This window comes from Sus scrofa, chromosome 1, assembly GCF_000003025.6.
Source record: "Sus scrofa isolate TJ Tabasco breed Duroc chromosome 1, Sscrofa11.1, whole genome shotgun sequence".
NCBI lineage: Eukaryota > Metazoa > Chordata > Mammalia > Artiodactyla > Suidae > Sus > Sus scrofa.
Window position 1 is genome coordinate 107,091,182 of NC_010443.5, and position 14,893 is coordinate 107,106,074.

Genomic DNA, 14,893 nt, shown 5'->3' on the forward strand with positions numbered 1-14,893 from the left:
AAAAACAGACATAGGGATCAATGGAACAGAATAGCCCAGAAATAAACCCAGACACCTATGGTAAATTAATCGTCAACAAAAAAAGGCAAAATGAGAAAAAGACAGTCTCTTTAGCAAGTGGTCCTGGGAAAACGGGACAGCTGCATGTAAATCAATTTAACTAGAACACACCCTCAAACCAAGCACAAAAATAAACCCAAAATGGCTTAAAGACTTAAACATAAGACACCATAAAACTAGAAGAGAACACAGGTAAAACATTCTCCAGCACAAACCATACAAACATTTTCTTAGGTCAGTCTCCCAAGACAATAGAAATAAAAACAAAAATTAACTCGAGGGACCTAATAGAACTTACAATCTTTTGCATAGCAAAGGAAACCATAAAAAAAGAAAACACAACCTATGGAGTGGGAGAAAATAATTGCAAATGATGCAACAGACAAGGGCTTAATCTCCAAAATATACAAACACACACAACTCAAGAACAGAAAAACAACCCAATTGAAAAATGGGCAGAAGACCTAAATAGACATTTCTCCAAAGAAGACATATGGATGGCCAGTGGCATATGGAAAGATGCTCAACATCACGAATTATTAGAGAAATGCAAATCAAAACTACAATGAGGATTAATAAGTTTACAAATAATAAATGCTGGAGAGGGTGTGGAGAAAAGAGGACCCTTCGACACTGCTGGTCAGAATGTAAATTGGTGCAGCCACTATGGAAAACAGTATGGAGGTTCCTCAGAAAACTGAATACAGAACTACCATATCATCCAGCAATCCCACTCCATGGCATACATCCAGAGAAAAACATAATTTGATAAGATACACACCCCTATACTCATGGGAACACTACTGACAGTAGCCAAGACATGGAAGCAACCTAAATGTCCATTGACAGAGAGTGGATAAGAAGATGTGGTATATATATACAATGCATTTACCACTCAGCCATAAAAAAAAAAAAAGAAATAATGCCATTTGCAGCAATGTGGATGGACCTAGAGATTATCATGCTAAGTGAAGTTAGTATCACTTATATGTGGAATCTTAAAAGAGGATACAAATGAATATATTTGCAGAACAGAAACAGATTCATAGACTTCAAAATTAAACTTACAGTAACCAAAGGGGAGAGGTGGCAGGAGGGATGGACAAGGGGTTTGGGATTGGCATATGCACACCAAGAAAAATGGAATGACTGGCCTGGCCAATGGGGACCTGCTGTAGAGCACAGAGAACTCTACCAAATATTTTGTGATAATCTATGTGTCAAAAGAATCTGAAAGAGAATAGATGTATGTACATGCATAATTGAATCACTTTCTTGTACAGCAGAAATTACTGCAACATTGTAAATCAATTATACTTCAATAAAACTTTTAAAAGTGGGGAAAAAAAAAAGATACATGCAGCCCAATATTCATAGCAGCAGTATTTACAATAGCCAAGACATGGAAGCAACATAAATGTACATTGGCTGAAGAATGGGTAAAAATATGAGATATATATATATATAAGCCATAAAAAGTAATGAAATAATTCCATTTACAGCAACATGCGCAGACCTGGAGATCATCATACTACTAAGAGAAATAAGTCAGACAAATACCATATGATATCACTATGTATGGAATCTAAAAAATGATACAAATGAACTTCTTTATGAAACAGAAATAGACTCACATACATAGAAAACAAATTTATGGTTACCAAAGGGGAAAGGGGGGAGGGATTAATTAGGAATTTGGGATTAATAGATATATACTACTATATATAAAATAGATAAATAAGGCTCTACTGTATAGCACAGGAACTATATTCAATATCTTTTAATGAACTATAATATACAAGAATCTGAAGATTATGTATATATTTATATGTATGCATAACTGAATCACTTTGTTGTACAGCTAAAATAATATAAATCAACAATTCTTCAATTTTAAAATATCTGCTGTTAAAAAAAAAAAAAAAAGAACTACCTATGATCCAGCAGTCCTACTCCTAGGCATATATCCAGACAAAACTGCAATTCAGAAAGATACATGCACCAATATTCACAATAGCCAAGACACGGAAACTACTTAGTGTCCACTGACAGAGAAATGGATTAAGAAGATGTGGTATATATATACAATGGAATACTATCGGCCATAAAAAGTGAAATAATGCCATTTGAAGCAACATAGAGGCAGATAGAGACTCTCATACTAAGTGAAGTCAGGCAGAAAGAGAAAGACAAATACCACATGATTCCACTTATATGTGGAATCTAAAATATGGCACAAATGAACCTATCTACAAAACAGAAACAGACTTAAAGACATAAAGAACAGACTTGTGGCTGCCAAGGGAGGAGGGGGGAGGGAGGGGGATGGACTGGGAGTTCGGGGTTAGTAGATGCAAACTATTACATTTAGAATGGATAAGCAATGAGGTCCTACTGTACAGCACAGGAAACTCTATCCAGCCTCTTGGGATAGACCATGATGGAAAATAACATAAGGAAAGGAATGTGACTGGGTCACTTTTCTGTATAGCAGAAACTATCACAACATTGTAAATCAACTATCTAAATCAACTTGAATTTTAAAATGTGAAAAAAAAAACCACCACCAAGATACCAGATCATTGTATATCAAAAAAAAAAAAAATTCACAACAGGTTATTTGAAATTTTGCTACTGATTTTCCAAGCAAATGAAATAAGTATTGAATTTAAGAGAGATATTTCAGCTTTATTTAAGAACTTGCAAACAACAAGGTCCTACTGGGTACTATATTCAATAGCTTGTAATAAACATAATGGAAAAGAATATATATGTATAACTGAACTTATTTGCTGCACAGCAGAAATTAACGCAGCGTTGGAAATCAACTACACTTCAATTAAAAAAAATTTTTTTTAAAGAGCTTGCTTTTTTTTTTGGTCTCAAAAAACAAAGTTCATCCAGGTAAGTGATCTAGGTCCCATGCGGTATGAAATACCTTTCTCAGAAGCCACAGATGGAAGGGGAGGGTTCTCTGTCTCTACACAGCGCAGCAGAGGATGGGTGCCTCAGGGCAGGAGGCTGTGCTGTGGGCAGAATCCCACAAACTGTGAGGCCTCAGGCAAGACATACATACCTCTCAGATCATCAACCCAATGGGGCTGGTTTCAAAGCCTCTTTTTCTTTCTTTTCATAAGTTTTAGTTACAGTTTTTTTACGTATACTTTTTAAAAACAGTTTGAAAAAACCGAGCAGATAGTACAGCTTTCATAAACCCTTCTCACAGCATCATTTCCCTTATGCTCATGTGCGCCCATGTTAGTATAATGTTTGAGGGTTTATCTGGAGGATAAATTCCTAGATGGGGTAGCTAATGCCAAATTGCCTTTCAGAGAATCGTACTGTTATGAACTCTCACCAGCTGCGTGTGATAGCTGGAGCTTCTTTCAGCTCTAACAGTTTTTGTTCCATCTCCTTCCCAGAACTCAGGTCCAGTGAGTAACTTTGCGGGAAGTTTTCCTAAGACATGGGTTCCTAAACTGACTACATCCAACTGTGCCACATGCAGGAGAGCTCACGTTAGACAGAAACAGCTTTCAAGCAGAACTTCCAAGCTGTCCTGCTCAGATTTTCTTCACATGTGAACCTGTAAAGCTTCCAGAGTCACATTTCCCTAGAAGGACACTCTCCTCCTAGTGTGGCTGAGCCATGCAATCGCTTGTGCTTTCTGGGCACCTAATAGGCTATTTAAATTTCAAATTACAAACTCAGTTCTTCATTCCACTAGCCACATGTTAAATGTCCAGTAGCCACAGATGGCTAGCAGCAACCATCCTCGGTAACCACAGATCCACGGATCTGCAACACTCCCTTCATGTCACAGAAAGGTGGTCCAGACAGGTTATCCTTTGTGTGGGGCTAAAAATGGGAAGCATGACGACCAAATGCAAGGTGTGTTCCTGGACCAGATATTGGTCCAGAAAAAGGACATGAAAGGCTCAAATGACAAAATTTGAATAAGGTATGAAAATGAGTTAATAGTATCCTATCAGTGTTAATTTCCTGGTTATGCAAGTTTTGTTAATACATGGGGAAGCTGAGGGAAGAATATTCAGAAATTCTCTGTACTATTTCTTTTATTTATTTATTTTGTCTTTTTGCTATTTCTTTGGGCCGCACCCACAGCATATGGAGGTTGCCAGGCTAGGGGTTGAATCGAAGCTGTAGCCCCCGGCCTATGCCAGAGCCACAGCAACGCGGGATCCCAGCTGCATCTTTGACCTACCCACCACAGCTCACAGCAACGCCGGATCGTTAACCCACTGAGCAAGGGCAGGGACCGAACCCGAAACCTCATGGTTCCTAGTCGGATTCGTTAACCGCTGCGCCATGACGGGAACTCCTCTCTGTACTATTTCTGCAACTTTTTTGTTAAGTCTGAAATGATCTCAAAATTAAAAGTTTTAATCTTAAAAAAATATGTTTTTTAAAAAAGGGAAAAAATGAGAGTGCTTGCCTCTTGGAACCGTTGAAGCGCACCAACAAGCTGTGAATAGAAACAGCTATGGAGTAAGGACAGCATTCATAAGAGCCAGGGACTAAATTAAGGGTGGTCCCTTCTGTAAATGACGGATGGAGCCCTTCATCAGATTGGGAAGATAGGAATACTGAGTTTGACCCCTGACCTCACCACCTGATTAGCTGCTTATCCACGCTGAGCCCAGCTCCTCAGGGGACTGCCGTGAGGCTCCAATGAGATGCTGGAGATGAAAGTGTGCTGACAGCTGCAAAGGATCATACCTGGGAAGAAATTACCAGCCAAACCTGAGACAGACCGCTGAGCCAATCCTTGTGAAAAAGATTTCAAAGATTCACCTGATGGTCCTGCATGACTCTTAACTTCAGTGGAGGCAGATGGAGGTCTGTTTGCAGTGATTTTTTTTTTAAAGCCCTTAAATGGTGATCCTCCTTTGTTCAGTGGCCCCTACTCTGAGGTCCCATGTGGCTCCCGAAGATCCAGCCCCTCCAGTTACATGGCTGTGCACCTCCTTGGGGCGCTCAGGTCATCGCTGGCTTTCTTCCTGATGCTTTCTGCAAGAGAGAAGCATCCTATTGCCCCAGGTCACCTCAGAGCTACCTCACAGTGCTGGTTTGATGCTTTAATGGCCTGCCAACCTTTGCTTTAAAAGATACAACACCAATATTTAAGAACATGTTGGAAAGAGAACAAAGTCATCTCTAATCCCTCCCCTCTGAAATGCCCATTTTCCCACCTTGTGTGTGGCAGCTGGAGGAGACCCAACACACAGAGGACTTTCCTTTTGCCCCTCCCCTCAATAGCATGCTATCAACATTTTTCCTTGTTGCCAAGTGATGGATGTACCTTCATTACCATGGATGGCCTAGAATCCTGTCCTGTGGTTGTCCTGTAATGCACCTTGCTGATGTACGTTGCAGAGTTTAAAGCCCTTTTCATCACGAGCTAATTTTGTTTTTAATGCGGGATCAGTACTAAAATCTGTTATTCCACTTGCTGGGTGTTTCCACATGGTGCCCTGAATCCCAAATTTCCCCCCAAAATTTTGGGGATTGACAGACTCAAATAGGCTGTGACAGCCTCAGAAATTTTTTGTCTTTTTGTCTTTTTTTTTTTTTTTTTTTTTCGGTCTTTTTAGGGCGGCACCCACGGCACATGGAAGTTCCCAGGCTAGGGGTTGAATCAGAGCTGTAGCTGCCAGCCTACACCACAGCCACAGCAACGTCAGATCCAAATTGCATCTGTGACTTACATCATGGCTCACGGCAACACCAGATCCTTAACCCACTGAGCAAGGCCAGGGATTGAGCCCACAACTTCATGATTTCTAGTTGGATTCGTTTTTCCGCTGCGCCACAATGGGAACTCCAGCCTCAGAAATTTTATGTGACCAGATGTGACTGGTACAACTCATCTTATGCCAGTTCTGGCCCATAAGTCTTAATATTTGTGGGGGTGGGGGGGACCTCAGCAGGCTATTCCCATCTTATTCCAAACTGGAGAAAAACAAACAAAAACTCAGAGCAGTACAGAAAGCTGAAGAGAAAGAGATTGCAGCTTCAGTGGTTGGGGACTGTGAAGGTCATTGGCATCACCTTGGCCACCCTCATTGCACAGATGGGGAGACTGGGGCCAGGATACACTGGGTTGCTCAAGGCTCTGCCTGGGTTCCAGGAAAAGGCAGGGCTAGGACCAGCAATCTGGAAGTTTCAGAGCCAGCGCCATAGCACTGTGGTGAGCAGCCTTGGAGGGCCCTGCAACCTTCCAGCCGGGCCATGCAGCTCTAACCCTGGGGCGCTGCACTGCTGTCAGCAGGCCCCGGGCAGGGGATACTCTTACCAGCCAGGTCCCTCCTGCCAATGGCCACGAGGCCCTCGAATAGTGCTTTGCTGGAGTTTTCACCAGCCATGATCACGCCATGCAGCCAGATAAGCAGCATCCGGTGGCCGTGTTCCTGGTAGCTCTTGGTACCTGAGGACCATGAGGGGAGAAAGAGAGAGGAAGACGCCAACTTCTCCCACCTGCCTTACCAGAACCAGCTCTGTGCATGCCCCATACTGCCTCCTGAACACAGGCCCTTCTCAGAGCTCAGCCTGGAGACGGGGCAGGGCAGCAGGGGGAAGAAAGAAGGGGAGGAGAGAGAGGAGAAGCCTCAGATGCAGGGGGGTGGGGTTTTGTATCAGGGACACCTGGACTTCTCCAGCCCCAGGCTTTCTCTTGAGCATCCATGATGCATCCTGTTGGTGTCACTGGGAAGAGAGAAAGAACTGGCATTCACCATGGTGCCACGATGCATACAACTATACAGTCATCTCTCCTGCTGCTCATGCACGCTAGTGGTTCTGTCTCCAGCTTAGTGAGAGACAGAGCTGACCACGTTCTTTCCCCTTCACCAGTGGTCCTCAGCCAGAAGTGCTCCTTGGAAACACCTGGGAAGTTTTAGAAGACACTGACATCTGGATCCCTTCTCCCTCAAATTCCTAAATACTTGAGTCTGGGTGCAGTTTAGGCACCGAGCGGTGTTAAGGCTTCCCAGGTGATTGCAATGTTTGGAAAATAAATGCCCACACTCTTCAGTACCATCGGTGGAGGTAATTTGTTATTAAACTCTGTGACCAGGTTTTCTCTCCCAGCAGGGTACAGCCATCAGGTCCAGGTCCGTTGCCTACTATGTCCTCTAATGTTCTGGCCTCTATGGGCCCCTGGCAGGCACTTCCTCCCAGTGTTGCCCTTGAGATAGCACTTGATCCACTTGTTCACCAGCCCTTGTCCCCAGCCCATAACTTATCAGTGCTCCTTTATGTATATGAAATCCTCATCTGTAATAGAGTTTAATTTTGGTCTCCCCACTCTATTCCAATACCTGATTTGCTTGTGTCTATGTCAGGTGTCTCTCTGTGTTAATTATTTTAGTTTTCTTAGATTAAGTCTGTTTGAGTTATACCCACTTCATTTTTACCCCCCTAGTATTCATTTATCTATTTCCCTGTTTATTCTTTCAGGTGCACTGTAGAATCCTTGAGTCATGTTTCAAAACCTCCTATTTCTATCTGATTAAAATGGGATCAGGAGTTTCTGTTGTGGCTCAGCAGTAACAAATCTGACTAGTATCCATGAGGGTGTGGGTTCAATACCTGGCCTTGCTCAGTGGGTTAAGGATCTGGCATTGCTGTGAGCTGTGGTGTAGATTGCAGATGCACCTCAGATCCCAAGTTGCTATGGCTATGGCGTAGGCCAGCAGCTAGAGCTCCAATTCAAACCCTAGCCTGGGAACTTCCATATGCTGTACATGTGTGACCCTAAAAAGCAAAAATGAATTATTTATTTTAAAAATGGAATCAAAGTTTTAACATAATTTGGAGAACATCAATACCTACATGATACTTTTTCTAGCTGGAGATACAGAATGTCATTCCACCTACCAAGTCACCTTTTCCTACTTCAGCTACTTTTTATTGCCTTATTCATATCATTCACATTTCTTTTTAGAAACACATGCTATTGTAAATTTTAAAAATACCTCCATATATTCTGCCCACTTATGATGGTAGAGTGGAATACCATGTCATTTGAATACTTAATCATATTTAGCTGTTTCATTGAATTATTTTATTCTAAGACTCTTTCCATTGATTTTTCTGGACTTCTTATATATATAATTACAGCATCTGAAATTAATAAACCTCTCCTCTTGGAGTTCCCGCCGTGGCTCAGTGGTTAGCAAACCTGACTAGCATCCATGAGGACGTGGGTTCCATCCTGGTCTCACTCAGTGGGTTAAGGATCCATTGCTGCCGTAAGCTGTGGTGTAGGTCACAGATGTGGCTCGGATCCTGTGTTGCTGTGGCTCTGGTGTAGGCCAGCGGCTACAGCTCCAATTAGAGCCGTAGCCTGGGAACCTCCATACACCATGGTTATGGCCCTAAAAGACAAAAAAACAAACAAACAAACAAAAAAAAAAACCTTTTCTTTTCCAATATTTACGTTCTTAATTTCTAATACCAGGGTCAAAATTTCCAAGTAGACGTTAAATAATAGTGGCAATAGCAGCTCCTTGACCCACACGACAACAGTGACAATGCCGGATCCTTAAACTGATGAGCTACCAGGGAACTCTGCTCCTCCCCTTTTTATAGGGAGCAACATTAGTTTAGTGTATGAAGGATGGGTATCAGCTCAAGCTGATTCATGAAGAATGTGAAGGTCACAGGGCAGTGAGGAGGGAGGGGCAGGGAGCCCAGCCAGAGCAAAGACCCAGAGAGAGGAAGAGCGTGTGGTGTGTTGGAAATGGTGTGTGGCTGGATAAGGCTGGGCTGTGGGTGCACAGGCTTTTCCCCTGGAAGCACAGAAAACTGAACACACCCCACATGCCCCCACCCCTCCACTGATTGCTCTGGGACACCAAAGCAAGGTGGTACCTGTCCACTGTTGCTCCATGGCATAGACATGGGCCTCGGTGAACTCCCAGTGATACGCCAGCTTCTTCCACTCATGAGGCCGCAGGTACCTGGAGGCCAGCCGCCATAGCACAGAGCGGAGCTGCTGCATTTCCTGTCGATGGTCCTGCTTAAAGGTCAAGCTCTTCCCAGAGGGGTCACAGGGGTCCCTGTACGAGAGATGGTCCTGTGGGCAGATCCCAGAAGTGCAGCAGCCATGTGGGGGAAACCCCTGCCAGGCTCTCCCTCATAAGCCTCAACCTTGAACTGGCCTCATCAGAGGCCTGGGGCTTGGTGTCCACTACTCTGGTTTCTGACCCTATGTCTTGCTTTGAGTGCTGGAGCCTGAGCTGCTTACACTGTTTTTCCATCCAGAACTTTTCTCACCTTCCTGCCTCTTAACTCCATGGCCACAGTCAAAAGACCATCTTTGTGCCACCTCTTCCAGGAAGCTTTCCTAATTCCTTTCTTTGTGTTCTTGTAGCACAAAGAGTGGCATGATTCAAAGGCTGTGGCTGTGGCGAAAGCCAGGCAATCCAAGAATCAGGCCCTAACTAGACTTGCGGAATCCCAACAAGCAGAGAAGGGCAGGGTTAAAGAATTCTGTCTATGCAAAGCAGGTATAAAATGAGGTGACCAAAAAATCATGGAATAGCATAAGTTAAACCCACAAAAGCCTAAGTATGCCCCTCAAAAGGATGTGGATGTAGAATTCCAGTTATTAAAAAGCTCAGGTGAGTTCTGGCATCTGCAGTGCCTGAATCTTACATCCTGATGAAGAGTCTCTAGACAGTCACCTGGGAGGTGATGACCTGGCTCTCACCTGGAGTGGTAAAAACCATTTCCTTAAAGCCATAGTCTCAGCTGCATCTGTACATTAGATCATCTAGGAGCTTTAAGAACTACAGAAGCTTGGCCCTCACCCCTGAGACTCTGAGTAAACTGGTTTAGAGGTAAGAATGGGGATTTGTGATTCTAGCTGCACCACTGCCTTGGTGTTGAGAACTTTTAAGTCTGAGGTGGTTAATGGAGTCCCTGCTGTAGTGCAGTGGGTTAAGGATACAGTGTTGTCTCTGTTGCAGCATGGGTTTAATCCCCAGCCCAGAGCAAATGGGTTAAGGATCCTGTGTTGCCACAGCGGTAGTGTAGGTCATAACCGTGGCTTGAATTTGATCCCTGGCCTGGGAGCTTCCATTTGCCACAGGTGCAGCCAAAAAAAGAAAAAAAAATCAGATGTTTTTTAAAAAAATAAAAATAAAAGCCTGAGATGGTTTAAAATTAAGCATAAACATGAATAAATTCATCAAACCACTGTTATTAATATTTCAGAGTAATCTGTTGTATGTAACAGGGTTGTAAAGTTTACCAGAATCTAGCACATCAGTGAAAGAGAAACTCATAGGATTCCTATGGAAATTTATTATTGATTGATTGATTTTGGGGACAGCAATTTTTTTGAGAAGGATAAGAGAAGTTTACTCTTTGTAAGAAATATTGGAATGTTTATATTATTTGAGATTCATTTTAAAGGTTTAATTTACTGGATTTAATGGGATAACTTAAGAATTTAGGAAGCATTTAAAGTGCTTTAAGGAGCTCCCATCACAGCTCAGGGGAAATGAATCCGATACCTGGCCTCACTCAGCAGGTTAAGGATATGGCGTGGCTGTGAGCTGTGGTGTAAGTTGCAGACTCGGCTCAGATCTGGCATTGCTGTGGCTGTGATGTAAGTCGGCAGCTGCAGCTCCAGTTCAACCCCTGGCTGGGAACCTCCATATGCTGTGGGTACAGCCCTAAAAAAAATAATAATAATAAATAAATAAATAAATAAACTTTCTTGAAAGTGACTGTTAAAAATATACTAGTTGTATACATACAATAAAATTGTAAAAATAAATTTAAAAGTTTAAGGAAAACTAGGATTTAAAATTTGTAAAAAATTTAGTATTAATTTCTAAAACTGAAATAAATGCAAACATTTATTTTCTGTGTATGAAAACAACCTTTAGGAATTCCCTGGTGGTATAGTTGGTTAAGGATTCAGTATTGTCATTGCTGTGGCACAGGTTCAATTCCTGGTCCAGGAACTTCCACGTGCCATGGGCATGAAAAAACACACACACATACAAACAAAAACAACCCTTAAAGATCAAAAAACTCTCCACCCTTTTGCTGATACTGGGACTGCAAATGCATGACTTTACACATGCCACTCCTTTTTCCCAACTCCACAGCAGACATCACCAATCAATCCCAGCACACTTTCCTTCTGGGCTCAGAAAGTTGCCTGAATAGAATACCCTCAGCCACAATTCTAATCACCTAAAGATGACAACGAGCTGGAAGCAAGTTGCCACTTCTTTATTTGTACATGTATGCATCAAGTCATCAATAGTAGTGTCTACTAGGATCTCCACAATGGCATGGATCTCAGCCTTATTTCAGTGCGATTTGGGTGCTCAACCATCTCTGGATGCCCTCAAAGTACCCTAGTGTTAGCTAAGGCAGAGATTATCACACCCTTGGAAACTGAGGGGCCCCTGAATTGGTCAGGGCTGGGGTTCAAAACCAGCTCTACCTGGAGCCACCACTCCCTTTCCGACATGGAGAGACCAAGTGCAGGGTCTCAGTACCTTCTCCCATCTGTAGAAGCGATCAGCTTTTATGATCATGTCCACCAGGTTGATGTGGTTGCTGCGGGCAGCCACTGCTAGGGCGGTTTTTCCTTGCTGCAGGTAAGAAGGGAGAAGGGAAGCCAGAGTGTCTGTAAGAGGGGTGTAAGGTACTCTCTAGCACGGCCTCCAAACCCTCCTACCCAAAGAAAATGGCTTTCAACAGTCTACACTGGAGAGCAGGAAGGTTTTCTGGGCATAACTCCAGGTGCAGAAAAGTCACAGGTAGGAGTTCCCACCATGGCTCAGTGGTTAACAAACCCTACTGGCACCCATGAGGATGTGGGTTCAATCCCTGGTCTTGCTCAGTGGATTTAGGATCCAGTGTTGCCGTGGCTGTGATGTAGACCGGCAGCTACAGCTCTGATTCAACTCCTAGCCCGGGAACTTCCACATGCTGTGGATGTGGCCCTAAAAAACTAATTAATTAATTAAATAAATTAAAAAAGAAAAGTCACAGGTAGAATAAGGCAGCAATAATAATTCCAGCAACCACCTCTTGTTTTCCTTTAAAATAGGAAGGCTTAGAGCTTATGAAACTCAGCCTGCATAACTCAGCATCTGTGAGATAGATGTTACCAGTCCCATTTCTCAAATGAAACCAGAACCCAGAGAAGGGGCTTGGGCTCCTGTATCCTGTTTGCCGCCTCCCCTCAGGCTTTCAGTGCTTTGTTCCAGGCCTCCCACACAGTGCTGGCCTCAGCCACTCCAGGTGCCCTGGGGCCCAGCTCAAAGCAGAGAGCCCTTCCCGGGTCCAGCCTCAGAGCCTGTTCCCTGTCCCCACCTCTTTCCTACGCCATCCCAAGGCCTGGACCACGTGTGCAAGCATCCTTCCCCTCATGAGCCTGTGACCTCCTCAGCCTCACACCAAGTCTTCAGCTCTCCTCAAACCTCCAGCCACTTAAGGAGTGGGCTGCCCCAGAGACACCATGACCCTGGGAGGCTTCCCCCTCAGCCCTGTTTCCCACCTAGGGAGTTGTGGGTAGTGATGTGTTGTTCCTTTAGCTGCCCCCCTCCCCGCTCCCCAGCAGATGACTAAAGGAGCTCAAAGTCTGATGGCAGCCATGAAACAGAAGACAATGGTATCTCAGAGGAGGCCGGGGAAGGTGATGGAGGGGCAGGAAAGCTTCTTGGAAGAGGGTGCACTTGAGCTGACATGTAACAGATGGGAGGCCTTGAACACTCTGGAAGCAGGAGGCGTTTGCAGCAGGGTCTCTGGCAGAGAGGGAGCTTGAAAGGGAGGCTGGTTGTGAGCAGAGGTACCTTATCTCTCAGGTTTAAGTCAACCCCAGCGACGAGAAGCATCTCCGCTATGTCCTGCCTGGCGTGCTCGGCCGCAAGATGAAGGGGCGTCTGCTGCCTCTGGGGAAGAAGCCAAGGGGACAGGGGGAGGCGGGCAGAAAAGCATGTACAGAAGGCCTGTGGCTTAAAGCCAGGACAGGACCTGGGTGGGTACACTCTCCACTGGGCCTTAAGTATTTCTCTAAGAAGTTCTGAGGGAGAGTAAACTGGGGTCATCCTGCATATACATTTTGCACATGTATAACTTTCCATATATTATAAACTCCATAAACACCATTTTTAATTGCTCCATAAGAGGCTAGCTATGTCTATACCATAATTAGCCTAACTACTTCTTCTCTCTTAATAAGTATTTGGGCCATTTTTCAAATGAAAACTGACAGAGTGCATGAATATCTTAGTGCATGAGCTCTTAATATATTTCTTGAGGTTCAATTCTCAGATGTACAAATACTGATTGTTTTAAAGACACATGTTCTATTCTGTCAGGTTGCTGTTCACTGCTAATGGTTGTATGTAGGGACCCTGAGGACTGCATGATTGGAGGTAGACTGTAGGGACAGAGATTTAAAAGCCCTCCTGATTGATCACTACTTTAGAACTCAAAGGTCTCTTGTTACACAAGACTGTCCCAGTCACCCATGCCCTGGGAATTTTCCCTAAGGGAAAAAAAAATCAATGAAAGGAAAAGGTTGAATGTAGGAAGACATTTACTGCAGTATTCTATATTATCATGACAAAAACTTGGACAGACTCAAATATTCAAAATAGAGAACTAGTTGATAAAGTGATGCTACTTTCAACAAAGATTCAAATAGCTTTTCATAAGATGAAAAAGCAGTCCCTCAGCTATGGCCACACTAAGCCCTGCCAACCTGGGAGGGGGCCCAGATGGCCCCTGCAGTCACTTACATTGTCGGTGGCATCCAGGTCACTGCCAGCATCAATGAGGAGCTGCACCAGGATGGGGAAGTTGTGCCTCACAGCGAGGTGCACAGGAGAGGCGCCCTGCTGCATAGGGGAGATGCAGAGATCAGTGATGGCTTCCTCCCAGGACTGTCCTGCTGCAGGTTGGTGCTACAAGATGGGAGCTGGGAGGAGTATAGGTGGTACTTCTAAATTTAGACCTTCTCACTTCTCGGGTGGTATGAGTTGCCTGAGGCATTTACAGCCCAAAGCCTGAATCCCTGGGGCCCACAAAGATCCTCATAGTAGGAGGCGGCCTGAAACTCCAAAGTTGAGTTTGGGCATGTCAGGAATCCACTACATGACTTTGGGCACGTCATTGCCCTTCTCTGCTACTCTTCATTTCACAAGTGATTCTCGCTGAGGTCCCTTCTAGCAAGACCTTGAGATTCTCTGATATCTCATTTACTCCACACATGAACCTAGTATATAGAAATGGTATTCCTTTTTTCCCTCTTTTTCTTTTTAGGGCTGCACTTGTAGCATATGGAGTTTCCCAGGCTATGAGTTGAATCAGAGCTACAGCTGCCAGCCTATGCCAGAGCCACAGCAACGCCAGATATGAGCCACATCTTTGACCTACACCACAGCTCATCCTTAACCCACTGAGCGAGGCCAGGGATCGAACCCACAACCTCATGGTTCCTAGTTGGATTTGTTTCCGCTGCACCATGATGGGAACTCCAGAAATAGTATTCTTATTAGTACTTACATCTTACAAATGAGAATACCTAGTGATTTCATAAAACTTACACAACTCACCCTAGGGACACATTAACTTAATAGAGACCTTCCATTATTGAACTTTCTACTGCTAGTACTTAGGCAGGCGCCTGAGAACTATTTATGTATGAAATGAATGAGTGAGAGAGCCAGTCAGGATCAGAACAGAGGTCTCACTCCAAGCCCAACAGTCAGTCACCCAAGGCTGGAGGACTATATCCCCAGTGGTCCCCTGTGAGCCCTGACTATGTGACAAA

General features: G+C 44.0%; 1 protein-coding gene across 2 annotated transcripts in view; it reads right to left on the reverse strand.

Annotated features, from left to right (window-relative positions):
* The window catches only part of ANKDD1A (ankyrin repeat and death domain containing 1A), a 90,013-nt gene continuing 79,410 nt past the window's right edge, over positions 4,291 to 14,893 (reverse strand). The window contains exons 16-21 of one of the 2 annotated variants that reach the window (XM_013992888.2): positions 13,860 to 13,958; positions 12,909 to 13,007; positions 11,607 to 11,702; positions 8,956 to 9,160; positions 6,377 to 6,508; positions 4,291 to 5,091 (exon numbers count right to left, since the gene is read on the reverse strand). In XM_013992888.2, coding sequence (XP_013848342.1) covers positions 5,030 to 5,091; positions 6,377 to 6,508; positions 8,956 to 9,160; positions 11,607 to 11,702; positions 12,909 to 13,007; positions 13,860 to 13,958 — 693 coding nt within the window. In that variant the 3' untranslated portion in view covers positions 4,291 to 5,029. Of the gene's footprint in view, positions 5,092 to 6,376; positions 6,509 to 8,416; positions 9,161 to 11,606; positions 11,703 to 12,908; positions 13,008 to 13,859; positions 13,959 to 14,893 lie in introns of those variants that run through there. The other variant, XM_021093722.1, reaches the window with a different exon arrangement.